We start from the raw sequence: 14361 nt of genomic DNA, 5'->3' as shown, positions 1-14361 counted from the left end.
AATTTAGATACATATTAATTAAGCTAATATAGTTGTATGTGGATTATATTTGTATATTATTGTTGACTATACGAGAGAGATACTTCTGTGTTGCATTTCTACCTTAAGGGAGCGAGTTGAAGAGCGTGTTATACGTTGCAAAGTAGAAACATATACTGATGATCTATAAAATCAATTTTCATCTCTCATCCTATAAATTTAAAATAGACTTATATGTGAACTTTGGATTCAAATTCTAAACCAATTGATCTAATTTATTAAGTAGATTTTAATTCCTCCAAATAAAAGGATCTCAATGACGTTAAGTCGTTAAGGTATCACTATTTTAGGTTTGTTAGACAACCGTTAAGCAAGGCTCGTATGTTAGCCTCTTTCGTCTTCATGTTCCTTTTTCTTTATCGTTTGCCTTCGATCCCGTCCACCATTGTCGCCCCTGCCATCGTCTTGTGCGCTCGCACCTGCCCCCATCCCTGCCTGACGCGACCCTTGCTATAGCTGTAGCCGCCACGGGCTTGCCCACCCCATCCACCAAGGCCAACGCCGGGGCGGGCTCTCCTAATCATGGCTTAGTGTCAGTTTCGTCCCAACATCATTAGAGATGTGCACTTATATTACGATCGGTGGAGTATATATATCTCTACGCCAAAGACTGAAATGTTCGATCCTGCTCACAAGTCCACACCCAGTACGAATGATCCTCTGTTCAGAGGTCACGCATCCGTGTCCTATCCGATTTAGACCTAGTCAGCTTCGCTGAAAAAACAAACTAAGATATTGTTTCAGCTAATTTATTGTGAGAGAAAAATACTATTCTGACTAAAAAATTAAACTAAAAAAATAAATTAAGAGAAACGAACAAGGCCTTAGATGTGAAGACCATGTCCGCATCTGGTATGAAGTCTCGTATCATCACGAGGTGACCAAACCAATTTTATTATGTTTCTATAAATGAAGGGTATGTTTAGTTCCCCATTTTCACTAAAACTTTTGTTATTTTATCCTATCTTTTGGCAAAATAGATTTAAACACCATAGACAAAAACAATAAATTTTGGGCTGTAAAACTTTTAGTATTTGAGATCTAAGAGGCCCAAAACTGAATAAAAAAATGTCTTGGAAGCGCGTGCTGTATCCGCATGGCTAAAGTTTTACCATATATCTCAACACCAAATACAAAAAGTTTAAATGACACAAATTTTACAGCAAAATATTAGGAGCAAAAGTTTTGCCATTCCAAAAGATCTAAACACCCAATGGCCGCATCAAGCTAACAAAATACTATAAATTAATCGGGTCTATCAGTCAAATTGAACAAAACATTCGGACTTCAGCCCTGATTTACGCCGGCCGGACCAGGATCCGTGTAGCTACCGCCTACTGTATTTAGGTCCTGTTCGGTTGAGCTGTGGCTGTGGGAAAAAGCTGCTGTGAGCTGTGAGCTGTGGAAAAGCTGCTGTGGGCTGTGAGCTGTAGAAAAGCTGAAAGCTGTTTGGTTCAACAAGTATAAAATATACCTTTTATCTTTATCTCTCTTGAAACAACTATGGAAGAGCTTTTTATTCCACCAATTTCGAAAAGCAGAAAGCCAAAAGCCAAAAACAGGGTTAACCCAGCTTTCAAAAATGAACTACGGAAAAACAGCTGCTTCTGAAAAAGCGCCCTCCAAAAACAGCCCCTTTGGTTGGGCTTTTGGCTTTTGGGGCCAAAAGCGAAAGCCAAAAGCCCAACCAAACAGGGGCTTAGTCTCTTCTTCTGCCGTCTATCCGGCGTGCGCGCTCTCTCTCGTGCGGCTACTGGGCGACCGCCGACGCCGACGCCCTACGCCTAGGTGCCCGGATTTTTTTATGGTCCCTTCGCCAGCCTTCGTCGCGTCCTTCGCCGGCGACGAGCACCCACCACCACCAGGTATGCGCACCCTTTTCTTTCCGTTCCTGCTGTGCGAAACTGAGCACCTGAACCCTAACTTAAGCTATTTGGCTATTTGTATTCGGATCTGATCTAATACATGTCTAGTAACTTCGATTATTTTGCACAAATTATTGGGTGCACAGTGCTTTACTAGGTCCGCCCCTGGAGAAGACTTTGCATACATAGAGGATCATCTGTAAGTTAAATCTTCTGAATTCTGGATCCAACATTTGTACCATACTGGTGAATCTACCCCTTGCTCTACCTTTGAGTCTTGTTTGAATTAACTTTTGTCTCCCCACCATGCAATAGTTTCGTTTGATGAATTCAGGGGAATGGTGATGCTCATTTTCTGAAGCACCGTTCCCCTTTTTTTATTTTCAAAGGTACCATGCTTACTAAATGATGATTTATTAGAAATTAATGACTGGGGTCAAGATGTGTGAAACTGTGAAGAGCTTGTGTTCTTCGGCAGGGTCTGTGCTTCAGAGTAAATCTGCTGATTAACGACACACCCAAAAGGGAAAATGAAGTGATTTTTGAATATTTGATTTATTTACTCTATAAAAGGGCATAATCTTGTGATACTGAGAATGATTCCTCAACAATATTAATAACTTCAAGTTTTTCCTTGATGTTGAACTTCTACCTCCATGCCTCCATTGTGTCAGTGGATATTGATTTGGTGCTCTGTCCCTATCATCTAGTTGTGGTGATGGGGTTCAGGCATTCCCTAGTTGAACCCCCCTCAGTCACCCCACCCACCACGGTTGGAAGACTCCATTGTGATTAACCATTACTTCTGGTTGACCTTACATCTCTAAATTCTTGTTTTTCATGGAATTTGGATGCTATTCTTACCGGACTACATATATAAAGCAGCAACCGCTGTTCCATGCACTGCTGAAGTGCCTTTCTATGTTTCTCTTGTTTTTTGGTGCTCATGAATTAGTTAGTATCTTTTGACAATTTAATGAGGCATGTCTGATTGCTTCTTCTGTTTCTTTCCCCAGAATCTTGCCTCCTGGAGGTGTAGAGGACATTCAGTTTCATTCAGTTCTTGGATAGCAATGGCAAGTGAATTTCCTGATGAAGTTCTTAAGTCTGTTTTCCCATTATTGGATGGGAAAGATCTAGTATTCTGCATGCTTGTGTGCCATCAATGGCACGAAATCGCAAAGGATGATTACTTCTGGAAATGCATTTGCTCACGGAAGTGGCCGTCCATTTGCAAACTGCCCCCTTCTGACGCAAACTACAAAAAGCTTTATTTAACCTTCTCCAAGCCACGGGAGATGCAGAACCTTCCTGTACCAAGACTCACATTCGAGGATATTGTTTTCTATATTGATATGTGGCTTGAAGGATCACTCATCTTTTCTCAAGCAGTTTCAGGCTCCACCCTCCGAGCAGGCCTACAGTGCGCTCCCCGTGGCATTCCAGATATACTTGCAGCACATTTGAATTCCCAAGACTGCATCCTGATGCTTGAAGTGGAGCCCAAGTTGTCAATTCCCATGGGGCCAACCATCACTATATCTGTTCTTGCCCACTGCAAGGATTCGAACAAGATGGCTTGCATCATAAATAAGTCAACATTTGATTACATTGACAGTAATGCATCACGTGCTCTGGCTTATGAGTATCTCAGGTTTTCACCCAGACACCCATTCATATCCGACATTCGGGCATGGATGTCATTGCTTTTCCTGTACAAAGGAGCAAATGTCATTGAGGTGTTTGGTATTGAGCTAGATTTCTGTGATGCGGCAAGGTCAGAGAATGAAATCTTGTGGCTTCTAGATATGCTTGATTGGAAATAGAAGTCCCCCCCCCCCCCCCCCCCCCCCCCCCCCCCCCCCCCCCCCCCCCCCCCCCTGGGATTTGACACATGTAACAGTTATTTCACAGGTTTTTTCTCCTGAAATTGTCGCTCATCTTCACATAGCATTCAGTGACTAGTTTCTTTTACGGTGTCATATGATTTCACAGATTATGCAGTTGTTCATTGTAAGTTTTGTGTGTTGACTCTGAAAAAAAATGTGAAATTTACTATATCCAGTGTCCCTATGTCAGACTCTTGTAAAGTCTGAAAATAGCATGGCAGCTATATATAAGATAAATTTCACTAAAAATATTTGAGAAAAATATCGACAAAGTGCTATCTATTGCCTGAAGTAAGAACATAGCCCTTCTCAGAACCCTCGGTTTCTGATGTTATATAGGTTTCTATTCATGGAAAAAAAAGATATTATTTCTGTTTTGACGATGATGTGGAATCACGGTCTTATCCCTAAGTACAATATACTCCTATTTGGGTTATCTCCTTTACCTACAGACACAGAATGCAGGTGTAAGATCACTGTCAGGACTCAGCGTGTCTTGTCATGGCGACATCCAAGGAGTTCGGAATGCATCACTTCCATGCTCTCCTTTTGTCAATATAAATAGGTAAACGGACTCCTATCCTTCAAATGCCATCTAAAACAATTAGGGCTTGATTAGATGTCAATGTATCCACCTCAATTTTCTGTGCTAATTGCTTCACACATAACCCACCAACCCACCATAACACACATGGATTGAGATAGACATGTAACATCCAAATAAGCTCTTAGGAAGAAATAATGCCGCATACGCTTCCGATATTTTCTGTGCTGCTCGACTTCTCCCATCAAAATCCATGTAAAGGGCATCTGGAATGACTTTTGGTTCTAAACCGTTTGGGGCTCTATATTTTCAAATACTCCATCGAATTTAAAATATATTTCGTTTTGGAATTCCGACAAGTCAATGTTTTGAAAATTCAATCACCGGCCTAGATAGAAGCAAGTAAGCCAATATTGTCATTAAGATATATGATTCTGGATTCACCATCAGAATACTTTGTTTGCTAATGAAAGTTTTACTCTTTAGACCTTTTTTTTTGGACAGAAGGCTTCTTCCAGCTTCATGGAGACCAAAAACAGGGTGCTGGGGTTACCAGCTATTACAGGATAGAGTTGATGTTCCAGAATTAGGCCCGCACATCACACATCATAAAGACGAGCCCAAACCCACTCTTAAGTTATTATAAGAAAAAAAAATCCACTCTAAGCAGCTTCACTTTTTTGAGGATATGGGAAAACATAGAATTTTTTAGATAATTAAAATAAAATCGAGTTCATCTCTTATGACTAAGAGAATAAGATCACTTACTACAAACTTATGAAGCAACAAATAAATGCCATTCAAAACTCAATTCTAGCATTGGCCATCCAAAGGAAGAAAAAAAAATGCATCGCCGTCATCTTTAGCACTTGGACAAACTTGGAGAATGCACTTCTTGTCGGCTTCACCTCGCTATAACTGTACCCACGGGCGTTTCTCTGAACGGAACTTGCAAAAGAGATCAGGCTGGGTTTGATTAAGATTGAAGGATGTCAGGATGACCTTTTTTTTTGTCCAGCTCCTTTTTTCTCTCTCTTTGTATGTACCATACGCGTAATTTTTGGCAGTACTACTTTTTTTAAATAAAAATATATCAGTAGGGTCCTTCCTCTCCTATTTGGCTATTTCTTAGAAAAAAATGATCTTACAATTACAAGCATGCCATTACACGGCCTACAAGAAAACGTAATTGTCTTTGTTCGTTGTTAACTTCAACCATTTCACATAGTAGTAGGGAAGAATATAATACTCCCTCCGTTCCTTTTTTTTCCCAATCACGCAAAATATTTCCGCATCTTTGTATTATTATGATAGATAATAAGTATCTTAGCGGCGCCCTAAGGGTCAAAAGAGTTTGTACATGAACACTAGGACCAATGGATAGAGGCCGGCCGGCTCATTCACCTCTCTTTCTCCTCTTCTATTTTTTCTTGTCCCTCTTCCAATTTGAAGGAAGTCAGAGAAGTTTCACGTAGTAAGGAAAAAGACAAAGACAGACTTACATTTCCAAACTGAGGAAGTAGACGGCAACACAGCAGAGTAGATACATACAACGGTCTATATGACCTTCATGAAAGCAATACTCGATCGGTAAAAGAAATCAAGCACGGATACAACACACGGCCCACGAAGAGTCTGAGTTTATTCCCTGAGGAAAAGGCTCAGCCCACCACTACTGCCCTGTTGAAGATCCAGCTGAACCGGGCCATGCCGGGCTCCCGGAGGGCCGCCCTCCGGTGCGCCAGCTCCTCCATCCGCCGGATCTTGGGCGCCAGCCCGCACACGTACTCCTGCGCGCGGCGGCCCTCGCCGGACAGGCCCCCGAGGTCCGCCACCCGCCACCGCCGCACGAAGTGCTCCACCATGTCGCCGTAGTCGCTCGCCGTGTACACGCCGGCGCGCTGCGCCACCGCGGAGAACCGCGCGAACAGGCTGTCGCCGCAGCCGTCGCCGTCGCCGAGGCCGTCCGACATGAGCAGGCCCGGCATGGTGATCTTCCGGAGCATGACGTAGGCCAGCGCGCGCACCATGCCGTCCGGGTCCACGTCGAAGAGCTCGGCGCTGGCCCTGGTGTACGCGGCCTCGTGCCGCCTCTCGTCGGCGGCCACCACGCCGCAGATCTTGGAGAGCGTGCGGTCGCCGAGCTTCACCGCGAGCCTCGCCGTGTGGCCGTGTGAGATGAAGGTGGCGCGCTCCTGGAACGAGGCGTAGATGAGGCTGTGGTAGGGGCTTTTGGGCATCAGCATTTCCTTTAATTTTTTGAATGCGTGGTTATTAATCAGTCGTTTAATCAGTTTAATTTTGCACATGAACATGCACGCGCACGCACGTATACGTACCATGCCGTTGCGGAGGAGGTGGTGGATGGTGACCTCCACCTGGCGCATGTCGACGCGGCCAGTGAGGTAGAGGTAGCGGTTGAGGAGGTCGCCGTGGCGGTTCTCCTCGGCGGTCCAGCCGCGCAGCCAGCGCGCCCAGGGGAGGGCGCTGGCCCCCGTGTCGTCGCCGCCGCCCTCGGTGCGGTTGAACATGCTCTGGTACGTGGGCAGCGCCTCCTCCGTCACCATGTTGCCCACCAGGCACACGAGCACGTCGTCAGGAAGGCACGCCGCGGCGGCCCGCAGCTCGGCCAGCTCCTCCGTGAACGCCTTGTTGGCCTCCGAGCCGGCCGCCGCGGAGCGCGGCAGGTAGTCGTGCGGCTGCCAGGCGGACTCCACGGGCGTGAGCAGCGGGAGCATGTTCTCCGCCACCCACCCGTTGAGCGACCGGATGGCCTCCACCTGCTCCCGCGGCACCGGCGGCCACTCCAACTCCGAGCTGCTGTCGACCGGAGCCGAGGTAGCTGATGAGGCGCCCGCGCTCCATCTCCCTGCCACGCCTCTGCTGCAGCTGGATGATGAGCACGCACGCAGTGCGTGCACACTAGCAGCGCCGCGCATTGCACCCGGCCAAGAAATCGATCAGTACGTTCAGTTCGTTTGCGTGTTAACCTAACCAGTAGGCAGTAGCCAACCAAGCTAATTAAATTTCAATGGCAACAATACTCCTATATAGGAGTACCTGGGCTGTGGTGGGGATAGAAGCCTGAGTGCTCCTCCTCCGCTCGAGTAGTTGTTCCAGCTCAAGGAGCCAAGCTTCACCGTCACCAATGTTGCCAGCCCTTGCGACGCCATCATTTCTAGCTAGCTCTTGCTGCTTTTTTGGCGAAGTGTGATGGATTGCCCGAAGATGCCTGCGTTGGCACCTCCATATATACTATGCACATGTAGGCCTGTTTGGCTTGGCAGAGCTCTAGCTCCGTCCAAAAATGGCTCCGGCTCTAGCTCCTCTGTAGAATAGGTTCACTGATGAATTAAAAGGAAGCTATTTTGCTAGGACTTTTGGTAAATGGCTCCTCACGATATATGAAAAAGGTAAAATGACTATACTACCCCTTTCAATTATTTTCTTTATTTTTTTCTCCTCTCCCCCTTCTTCAGTTTCTTCTCTCATCCTCTTGGCATCTCCTGGCCGCTCGTGTATGGCCGCTGAAGGACCTCCGCCCCCACGCTTGGCGGCCTCGATGGCTCGCGCCCGATGGCACCCATCGACCAGCAGCCCTATCTTCCTTGAGCTTGATGGGCCCGGTGTTCCCGCGCCCGGCGGTGTAGCCCTCGCTTCTGAGTGCTCGCACGGCGGCGCCCCTTGGTGACCCTGGCGGCCCCGTACAGCTTCCCCACGATCGGTGGACTGGCTCTCGCCCCCGAGCGCTCGCTCTTCGGTGACCCTGGCGGCCCCATGCTCGGTGGCGCCCGCACGGCCTAGTGAGGACAAATCCGCTCGATGCCCTGCGCCGGGCCCATGGGAGCAAGCGGAGCCGGTGGAAGCTACGTTTTTTCAACTCCCACCCCCTCTCTCTCTCTCCTCTTCTCTCAACGCATATTCCGTGACTTCGAGCACGAAGCGGAGCTGTTTATCCCCGTTTGGTTGAAGAAGCGCAAAAACGGCTCCAGGAGCTGTCCAGGGAGAATTTTTTATTTTTAACACTTTTTGTAAACTAATTTTATATCTAACATTGTTTTATTCCCCCCCCCCCAAAACTAACACTTTTGCCCCCGCCTATTTCCCTGGCGCGGCGAAACGCCTGTGCCGCGCCATGTATGGTGGCGCGACGAGAGGGATGACGTGGCGACGACCGGGGCGCTGACCGGTGACGTGGCAAGGTCTGTCGTGCCACCGATCTTGGAGCGGCACTGACGCGCCAAGGCCCACAGCGCGGCAGGACCTGGACGCAACATTAATAAGGCTTGTGCCCATTCCTTTGGTGTGGAGTACTGTATCTATAATACTCTTATATAAAACTAAACCTCACTAGATAATTTTTCTCTTCATGCAAGATGTCCACGTTATTTCTCACTAAGTCACTCACTAAATGTTCTATCTTTTCATGCAAGATGACATTATTCCCACTAAACCCATATCATTCCTTATTAATTACAAAAAAATGTCCACGTCATCTCTATCATGTACGGCAAAAGCAATTAAACAGAGTGTTAGTGGGATTGAGAGGACGGATGGCCATGATCAACACAGTTACTTAAGATCGGATGGCTGAAATATTAGTGATGGCGTGGCTTCACCAGAGAAGAGAGAAATAGCAGTTAATGACACATTCCATCTATATAGATCATATATATCCAATAAAAGCTCTCCCATTCTTTGTCTTTGTCTCCAAAGAGGAACGGGCGGAAGGTTATCCTGTTCTTCTCCTCTTCTGTAGAAAACATTTCTACGCAAATCACTATATGCTCTCCTTATCCTCTGGTGATTTCTATCAATTTATTTTATTTAGATAGTCGAGGAAATTCCTTTAACCTATACATCATTGGAGTTTCGTGCTTTTGTTTCTTCCGTAATCTAGCTGTCCCCCTTGTTAGTTCCATTTTTTCTAATCTCTCTCTTTGTGTGTGAGATGATCGTTCATGTAGTTTGTTTTTCCCTCTATAATGCATTTAAGTTTCTTAAAGAATAGAATGTCGAATTGTTAAAACTTAAAAGGGGAGGATTAGAGGAAATTGGACAGGTCATAGCACAAAGAAACGGTAAAAAGCAAAGTTTTTTTTATGCAGGTACGGTACCAAGATGAGAAAACCTTCCAAGGGATGCAAGGAGAGGAATGCAAATTACCACCGGAATGGTCACACAGATGACCATGGCAAGCATTTCTTTAAGATATTGATTGGTGATTTCCATAAAAGATTGGCGAGCAATTTTCTTGCACACCGTGTTTCCGGCTATTCAGCTTGTGGAATACTGGAATGTGGTCATTATCATCTAAGAAGTGAAGTGAAGTAAGCTGCATCTGCACGAAAAACGCGGCGGCCGTTTCGGGCGCTAGACTTTTGGCAGCCTATGGCAACCAAATGAACTAGAGAGATGTGGCTACATTGCGGCACACCGTAAGTCCAGCGACGAACCAAATGGCCACCGAAGCTTGGGCGCGAGAGTTGTGGTGAGCTGTGGCCGCTATTCAAACGCACCCTAACTTTTGTTACTAATTCAATACTATGGACTGTGGTAGTGTTTCCAATTAATATTAGCATGTTGTCCCTAAGATTACTGATCAATGTAAAGATCTATGTTGGTAGCCATGAATGGAATAGCATCACTTACAAGACTATATTAGCAATTTTATTTTAGAGCAATCAGGAATCAATTTTGTGTTTCATCATATGATGGTGTGCATCACTTGTTTAAAGATAATTAGCTGTGATTGTATCAACCAACTTGCAATACAGCGATGCAGAATTTATACAGTTCCCTTACCTCATCTGAACTTTGTTTTGCGTTAATCTTGTTGTTGCAGGTCATACCGGGTAAATTTGCTAAACATTTCGGAGACAAAATAGAAGGAAGTATTACTCTTGAATCACTTGGCGGTTATACTTTTGATGTTCAAGTTGCAAAGAATATGGGTAGAATAGTGCTTCAATCTGGGTGGAAGTCATTTCTTAGTGCCCATGACTTGAAAAAGATGGACTTCTTGGTATTCAAGTATGATGGGATGTCTCGGATGAAGGTTATGATATTTGATCCTAGTGGTTGCGAGAAAGTACCACCATGTTTTGTCACGAAAAATGCTATTAGTGGTGGACGGAAGAGAGAAGAACCCATTGACATTTCAAGCAGCTATGCTAATCTTCCTATGAGAACACCAAAAACTAAAAAGAAAGCATTGAAGCAAAGGGATAGGAGTAGGATCAGTATCAGTTCATCAAGATCCCTATCCAACTCATCAGGTTGAGTCACGATGTCATCAAACCTAGTAGCATCTATGTATATCTACAAGATCATGACATCATTGTTTTGTTTGGTCATAGGAGGAATGACATCTTCAGAGGGCGATGAAGCACATTCTATTCCGAGTTACATGCTCCCACGAGGCACCAGCCTTGATAATATGCAAAAGAAGAAACTGAAAGAGAGACTCCTAGCCATTTGTTCTAAAATCCCCATCTATGTGTGTGTCGTGAAGAAGTCAAACATTTCTGGAAGATCTCAAGCTATGGCGAGTTATGTTTTTCTCTTTTTTCGGTTCTAGATTGATATTAATATTGCATTTCAATTGCACGTCCTTCAGCAAGCAGGTTGCTTAGCTTCGTAGACTCCTTGAAGAAATTTACAAGCTAAGTTTGATGGAAAACTTCAACTGTTTTGACTTTCGAACATTGAAAACCCTTTCCCTCTATAACCAGAAGTTCTCCAGAAAATACTCTGATGTATGTCTTCCATTGAAGAGCAGAGTGTTGATTCTTCAGTGTCATGGCAAGAGTTGGGAAGTGATTTATTGTATTCAGGTTCCAAAAGCTCAACGCAAAGTTAAAAGGTTTTCCAAAGGGTGGGCACGGTTTGCACGTGATAACAATTTGCAGCCGGGAGATATCTGCCTCTTTGAGCCACTGAAGACCAAGAAGTACAGGATGAATGTGTGTATCATTCGCAAAGAGTGAGATTTGGGAAGTGCTTTTCTGCTGCTGTTTTCGACTTGTGCTTTTGGGTTTGATAAGAGTCGCTTATGGTCATGTATGTCAGCCGTTGGTGCCAACTTTTGTAGTAGTGATATTAAAGCTTTTATGCTTGGCAAGGGTACAGCTTACTCTGTTTTGTTAGATAAGGGAACAAAGTGGTACAGCTTACTCTGTTGAGTGTTGAACAATATAATCTATGGTCTATCCATCCCCTGATTAGTTGACTGCGCCGTGTGGGCCATGTGGTACATCTATCGATTGCGCCGTGTGGGCTACACGGACGATCATGCGCTAGGCAATGATAATGCTCTTGTGAGCAATGGGAGCGGCGCAGGCGCGCCGGCGGGCAGGTGCGATGGGTGCGTGTGGGCAAGAGGGTGGGTAGGGCGTGGCGTGGTAGGACTGGGCCATGGGCCTTTAGCCGGCTCTATCGTGTCGTGGGCTATGGCGTGGCAGAACCTGCCACATCACCGGTCAGCGTCCTGGTCGTCGCGACGTCATCTCTCTCGCCGTGCCACCATGCATAGCATGGCACAGGCGTTTCACCGCGCTAGGAAAATAGACGCGGGCAAAAGTGTTAGTTTTGAAAAAAAAAATAAACAGTGTTAGATTTAAAAATAGTTTACAAAAAATGTTAAAAGAGTAAATTACACGACCGGTCCTCAAAGTATTGGGAGGGTTTTATCTGGGTCCCCAAACTACAAAATTGCACGTTTGGCTCTCTAATGTATTCAAGTGATCTCATCTAGTTCCAAGTTAGACGTGAGGAGTGTTAGAAGCTGGTGTAGTCGTCCATATGGACATGATTTGGCATGCCGTGCAGCTGCTGGTGCACAGAGCTGGAGGAGGACGCTGGCGCACGGACATTGTCGTCTCGCCATTGTCTAGTTCCCCTCCACTCCAGCTATGCCAAGGCCTTCTCCACCCTCTCCACTAGATTGCGTCACTGCTCATCCAAGGTAGAGGCCCCATGGGCCAAATCTCAGAGCGACAGCTGTCATGGCCGCCGGACACATGCTCATGCATGGTCATCCTCCCTCGATCTCGCTCTGCCTTGCCTCTCTCTCTCGATTCGGGGTCACCCTAGGCAGTAGAAGCATCCGCGATTGCGCCTTGCTATTGCTCTGCCATAGTCGTGCTGCACGAGTGCTCTTGTCGCCAGCAATAACGAATGATGCCACCATGGACAAGCTGCTGCGCCTCCCGCTGGCTCAGGCCACGCTGGCCTGTGCCACTGTCGATGCAACCAACTCCTCCTACCTCCGCATCACCACTGTCGCGCTCGACCCCCATGGGTTACACTGGTGCGCTCCCCGTGGCCCCTCTGTCCTCGCTCCCTGTAACAGAACCGACCAATTATACGAAATTAAGTAAGAAAATCATTCGCCAGAGCAGACGATTTAGCAAACTTAAGCCCGTATAACCCGGTAGTCCGTGAAATCACGAAGGATTTCAAACCAACTTCCATTCCAGCCAAGATCGTAATAAGTTTAACGGTCACCATCACATATTACATAAAAGTTTGCAATCTCAGATACATCAGAGTTAAAACATAGTTATTACAAAACCAGTTCGAATAAAAGTAGCGGAAGTTATTTGTTCAAACCACACACCCACTCACGCGGAGTTCAAATATAGTGCCAGCGAATGATCATCTCCAACAAAAGCATCAGACGAGACATAAGGAATGACCATGCCCATGGTCCTAAGCATCACCCATCGTAGGATAAAGGCAGTTGATATAGTAGCCGTAATACATCTGCCCTTCTGCAACTAGTGGGAATAAAACCTTGAGTACGAGAAGGTACTCAGCTAGACTTACCCGACATAACCAAAAATAAGTGACACCAAGGATTATGAAGGGCTTTATAGTAGGGTAGCTGACTTATTTGCAAAAAGAAGCATTTTTAGCATTTCATGACCCTTTTTAAAGTATTATTGTCAAGTTAATTGTTATTAACCTATCGACTAGATTTGCACCTATACTAGAGCAAACATGTGATTAAGCAGATAATGATAACCAATGATCATTAAACAACTTTCATACTGTCATATTCACTATAACTGTCCAAGTGTTCCATAAACATTTACTACGATGAAGTAACTCAAGTCAAGTGCTCACTGTCCAGGAGCGATGGTGATTCGAATCGATTCCTAACCAGCTGGTGATTTATTCCTTACACAAACCTCACTCACCCGCTAAACTGAGATATTGATCACCGAGTCAACTATCCAGGAATCTTGAGTTTGCCAGGAACCACATGTACCCGAGGGCCGACCGACTACACTTTGGTCTTATCATCTCGCCCCCATGTCCTACCACACCTGCTCCGACACAGTGCGTTGCGAGCAATCTACTCGGCCCGAATAATCTCCCAGCTTCGTGGTCGGAAGGTACTTTATCTGGCCAGCTAAATGTAAGGCATGCGTTCAACATGACTCGAGGCCCAACAATGGTCGGTCCTTAATCGACACAGACGGAAAGCACTACAGTCCAAAACTCTAGAAGTCTCCGTTCGGTCTCAACTTCATTTAACAATTAGTTATACCATGACTTCATAGTCATCCAAGCAGATCCAGGTAACCACCTATAGCTCGCAGGTGACAAAAAATCACCCGACTTCTACCGGTCTAAGCCAGCTAAGCATTGACTCGACTACGGATACTAGGGTAACAAGGATATAGTATAACAAAGGTAGACAAGGTATAATGCGGCAACGGTTGCAAACAACTCCTGAACGTAATGTATCAATTAAAGTAAAGCATTGAATTAATAATCGCAAACTAGGAGAAAATGCTCCGGGGCTTGCCTCTCTCGAAGGAGCTCGGGCGGTGATCGGGGCACTCTGGAAGTTCCTCAACGTCCTCCTCGTCGGCTTCGGGCACTTCCTGCGGCTGCACCTCGAGCTGCTCCTCGGACTCCTCGGGTATGATGACTGGGTTCTCGGTTTGTGATCCTGTATGATGCGATGTGCGTAAGTGCTTATGCAATCGGTGCATCGGATGAGATGAATACA

General features: G+C 45.8%; 2 protein-coding genes across 3 annotated transcripts; one reads left to right on the top strand and one right to left on the bottom strand.

Annotated features, from left to right (window-relative positions):
- Nucleotides 1–1749: 1749 nt before the first annotated feature.
- LOC136494401 (F-box protein At5g39250-like) lies at nucleotides 1750–3735 on the top strand. Its single transcript, XM_066490569.1, has 3 exons — nucleotides 1750–1904; nucleotides 2051–2103; nucleotides 2921–3735. Exon 3 carries the CDS (start codon nucleotides 2978–2980, stop codon nucleotides 3728–3730), a length of 753 nt encoding a protein of 250 aa, XP_066346666.1. The 5' UTR covers nucleotides 1750–1904; nucleotides 2051–2103; nucleotides 2921–2977; the 3' UTR covers nucleotides 3731–3735.
- A 1999-nt stretch (nucleotides 3736–5734) lies between these two features.
- LOC136494384 (acyl-[acyl-carrier-protein] desaturase 4, chloroplastic-like) lies at nucleotides 5735–7537 on the bottom strand. Of its 2 annotated transcripts, none has more exons than XM_066490554.1 (3): nucleotides 7398–7537; nucleotides 6677–7259; nucleotides 5735–6586 (listed from the first exon to the last, which is right to left on the bottom strand). In XM_066490554.1, exons 1-3 carry the CDS (start codon nucleotides 7511–7513, stop codon nucleotides 5999–6001), a joined length of 1287 nt encoding a protein of 428 aa, XP_066346651.1. In that variant the 5' UTR covers nucleotides 7514–7537; the 3' UTR covers nucleotides 5735–5998. The 2 variants fall into 2 exon arrangements, with proteins under 2 accessions (XP_066346651.1, XP_066346658.1); XM_066490561.1 differs by having other exon boundaries at nucleotides 5735–6532.
- Nucleotides 7538–14361: the final 6824 nt, after the last annotated feature.

Source organism: Miscanthus floridulus, chromosome 1 (assembly GCF_019320115.1).
Source record: "Miscanthus floridulus cultivar M001 chromosome 1, ASM1932011v1, whole genome shotgun sequence".
NCBI classification, from domain to species: Eukaryota; Viridiplantae; Streptophyta; class Magnoliopsida; order Poales; family Poaceae; genus Miscanthus; species Miscanthus floridulus.
The sequence above is the reverse complement of the archived record's forward strand: the minus strand, read 5'-3'. Positions and strand labels throughout refer to the sequence as shown.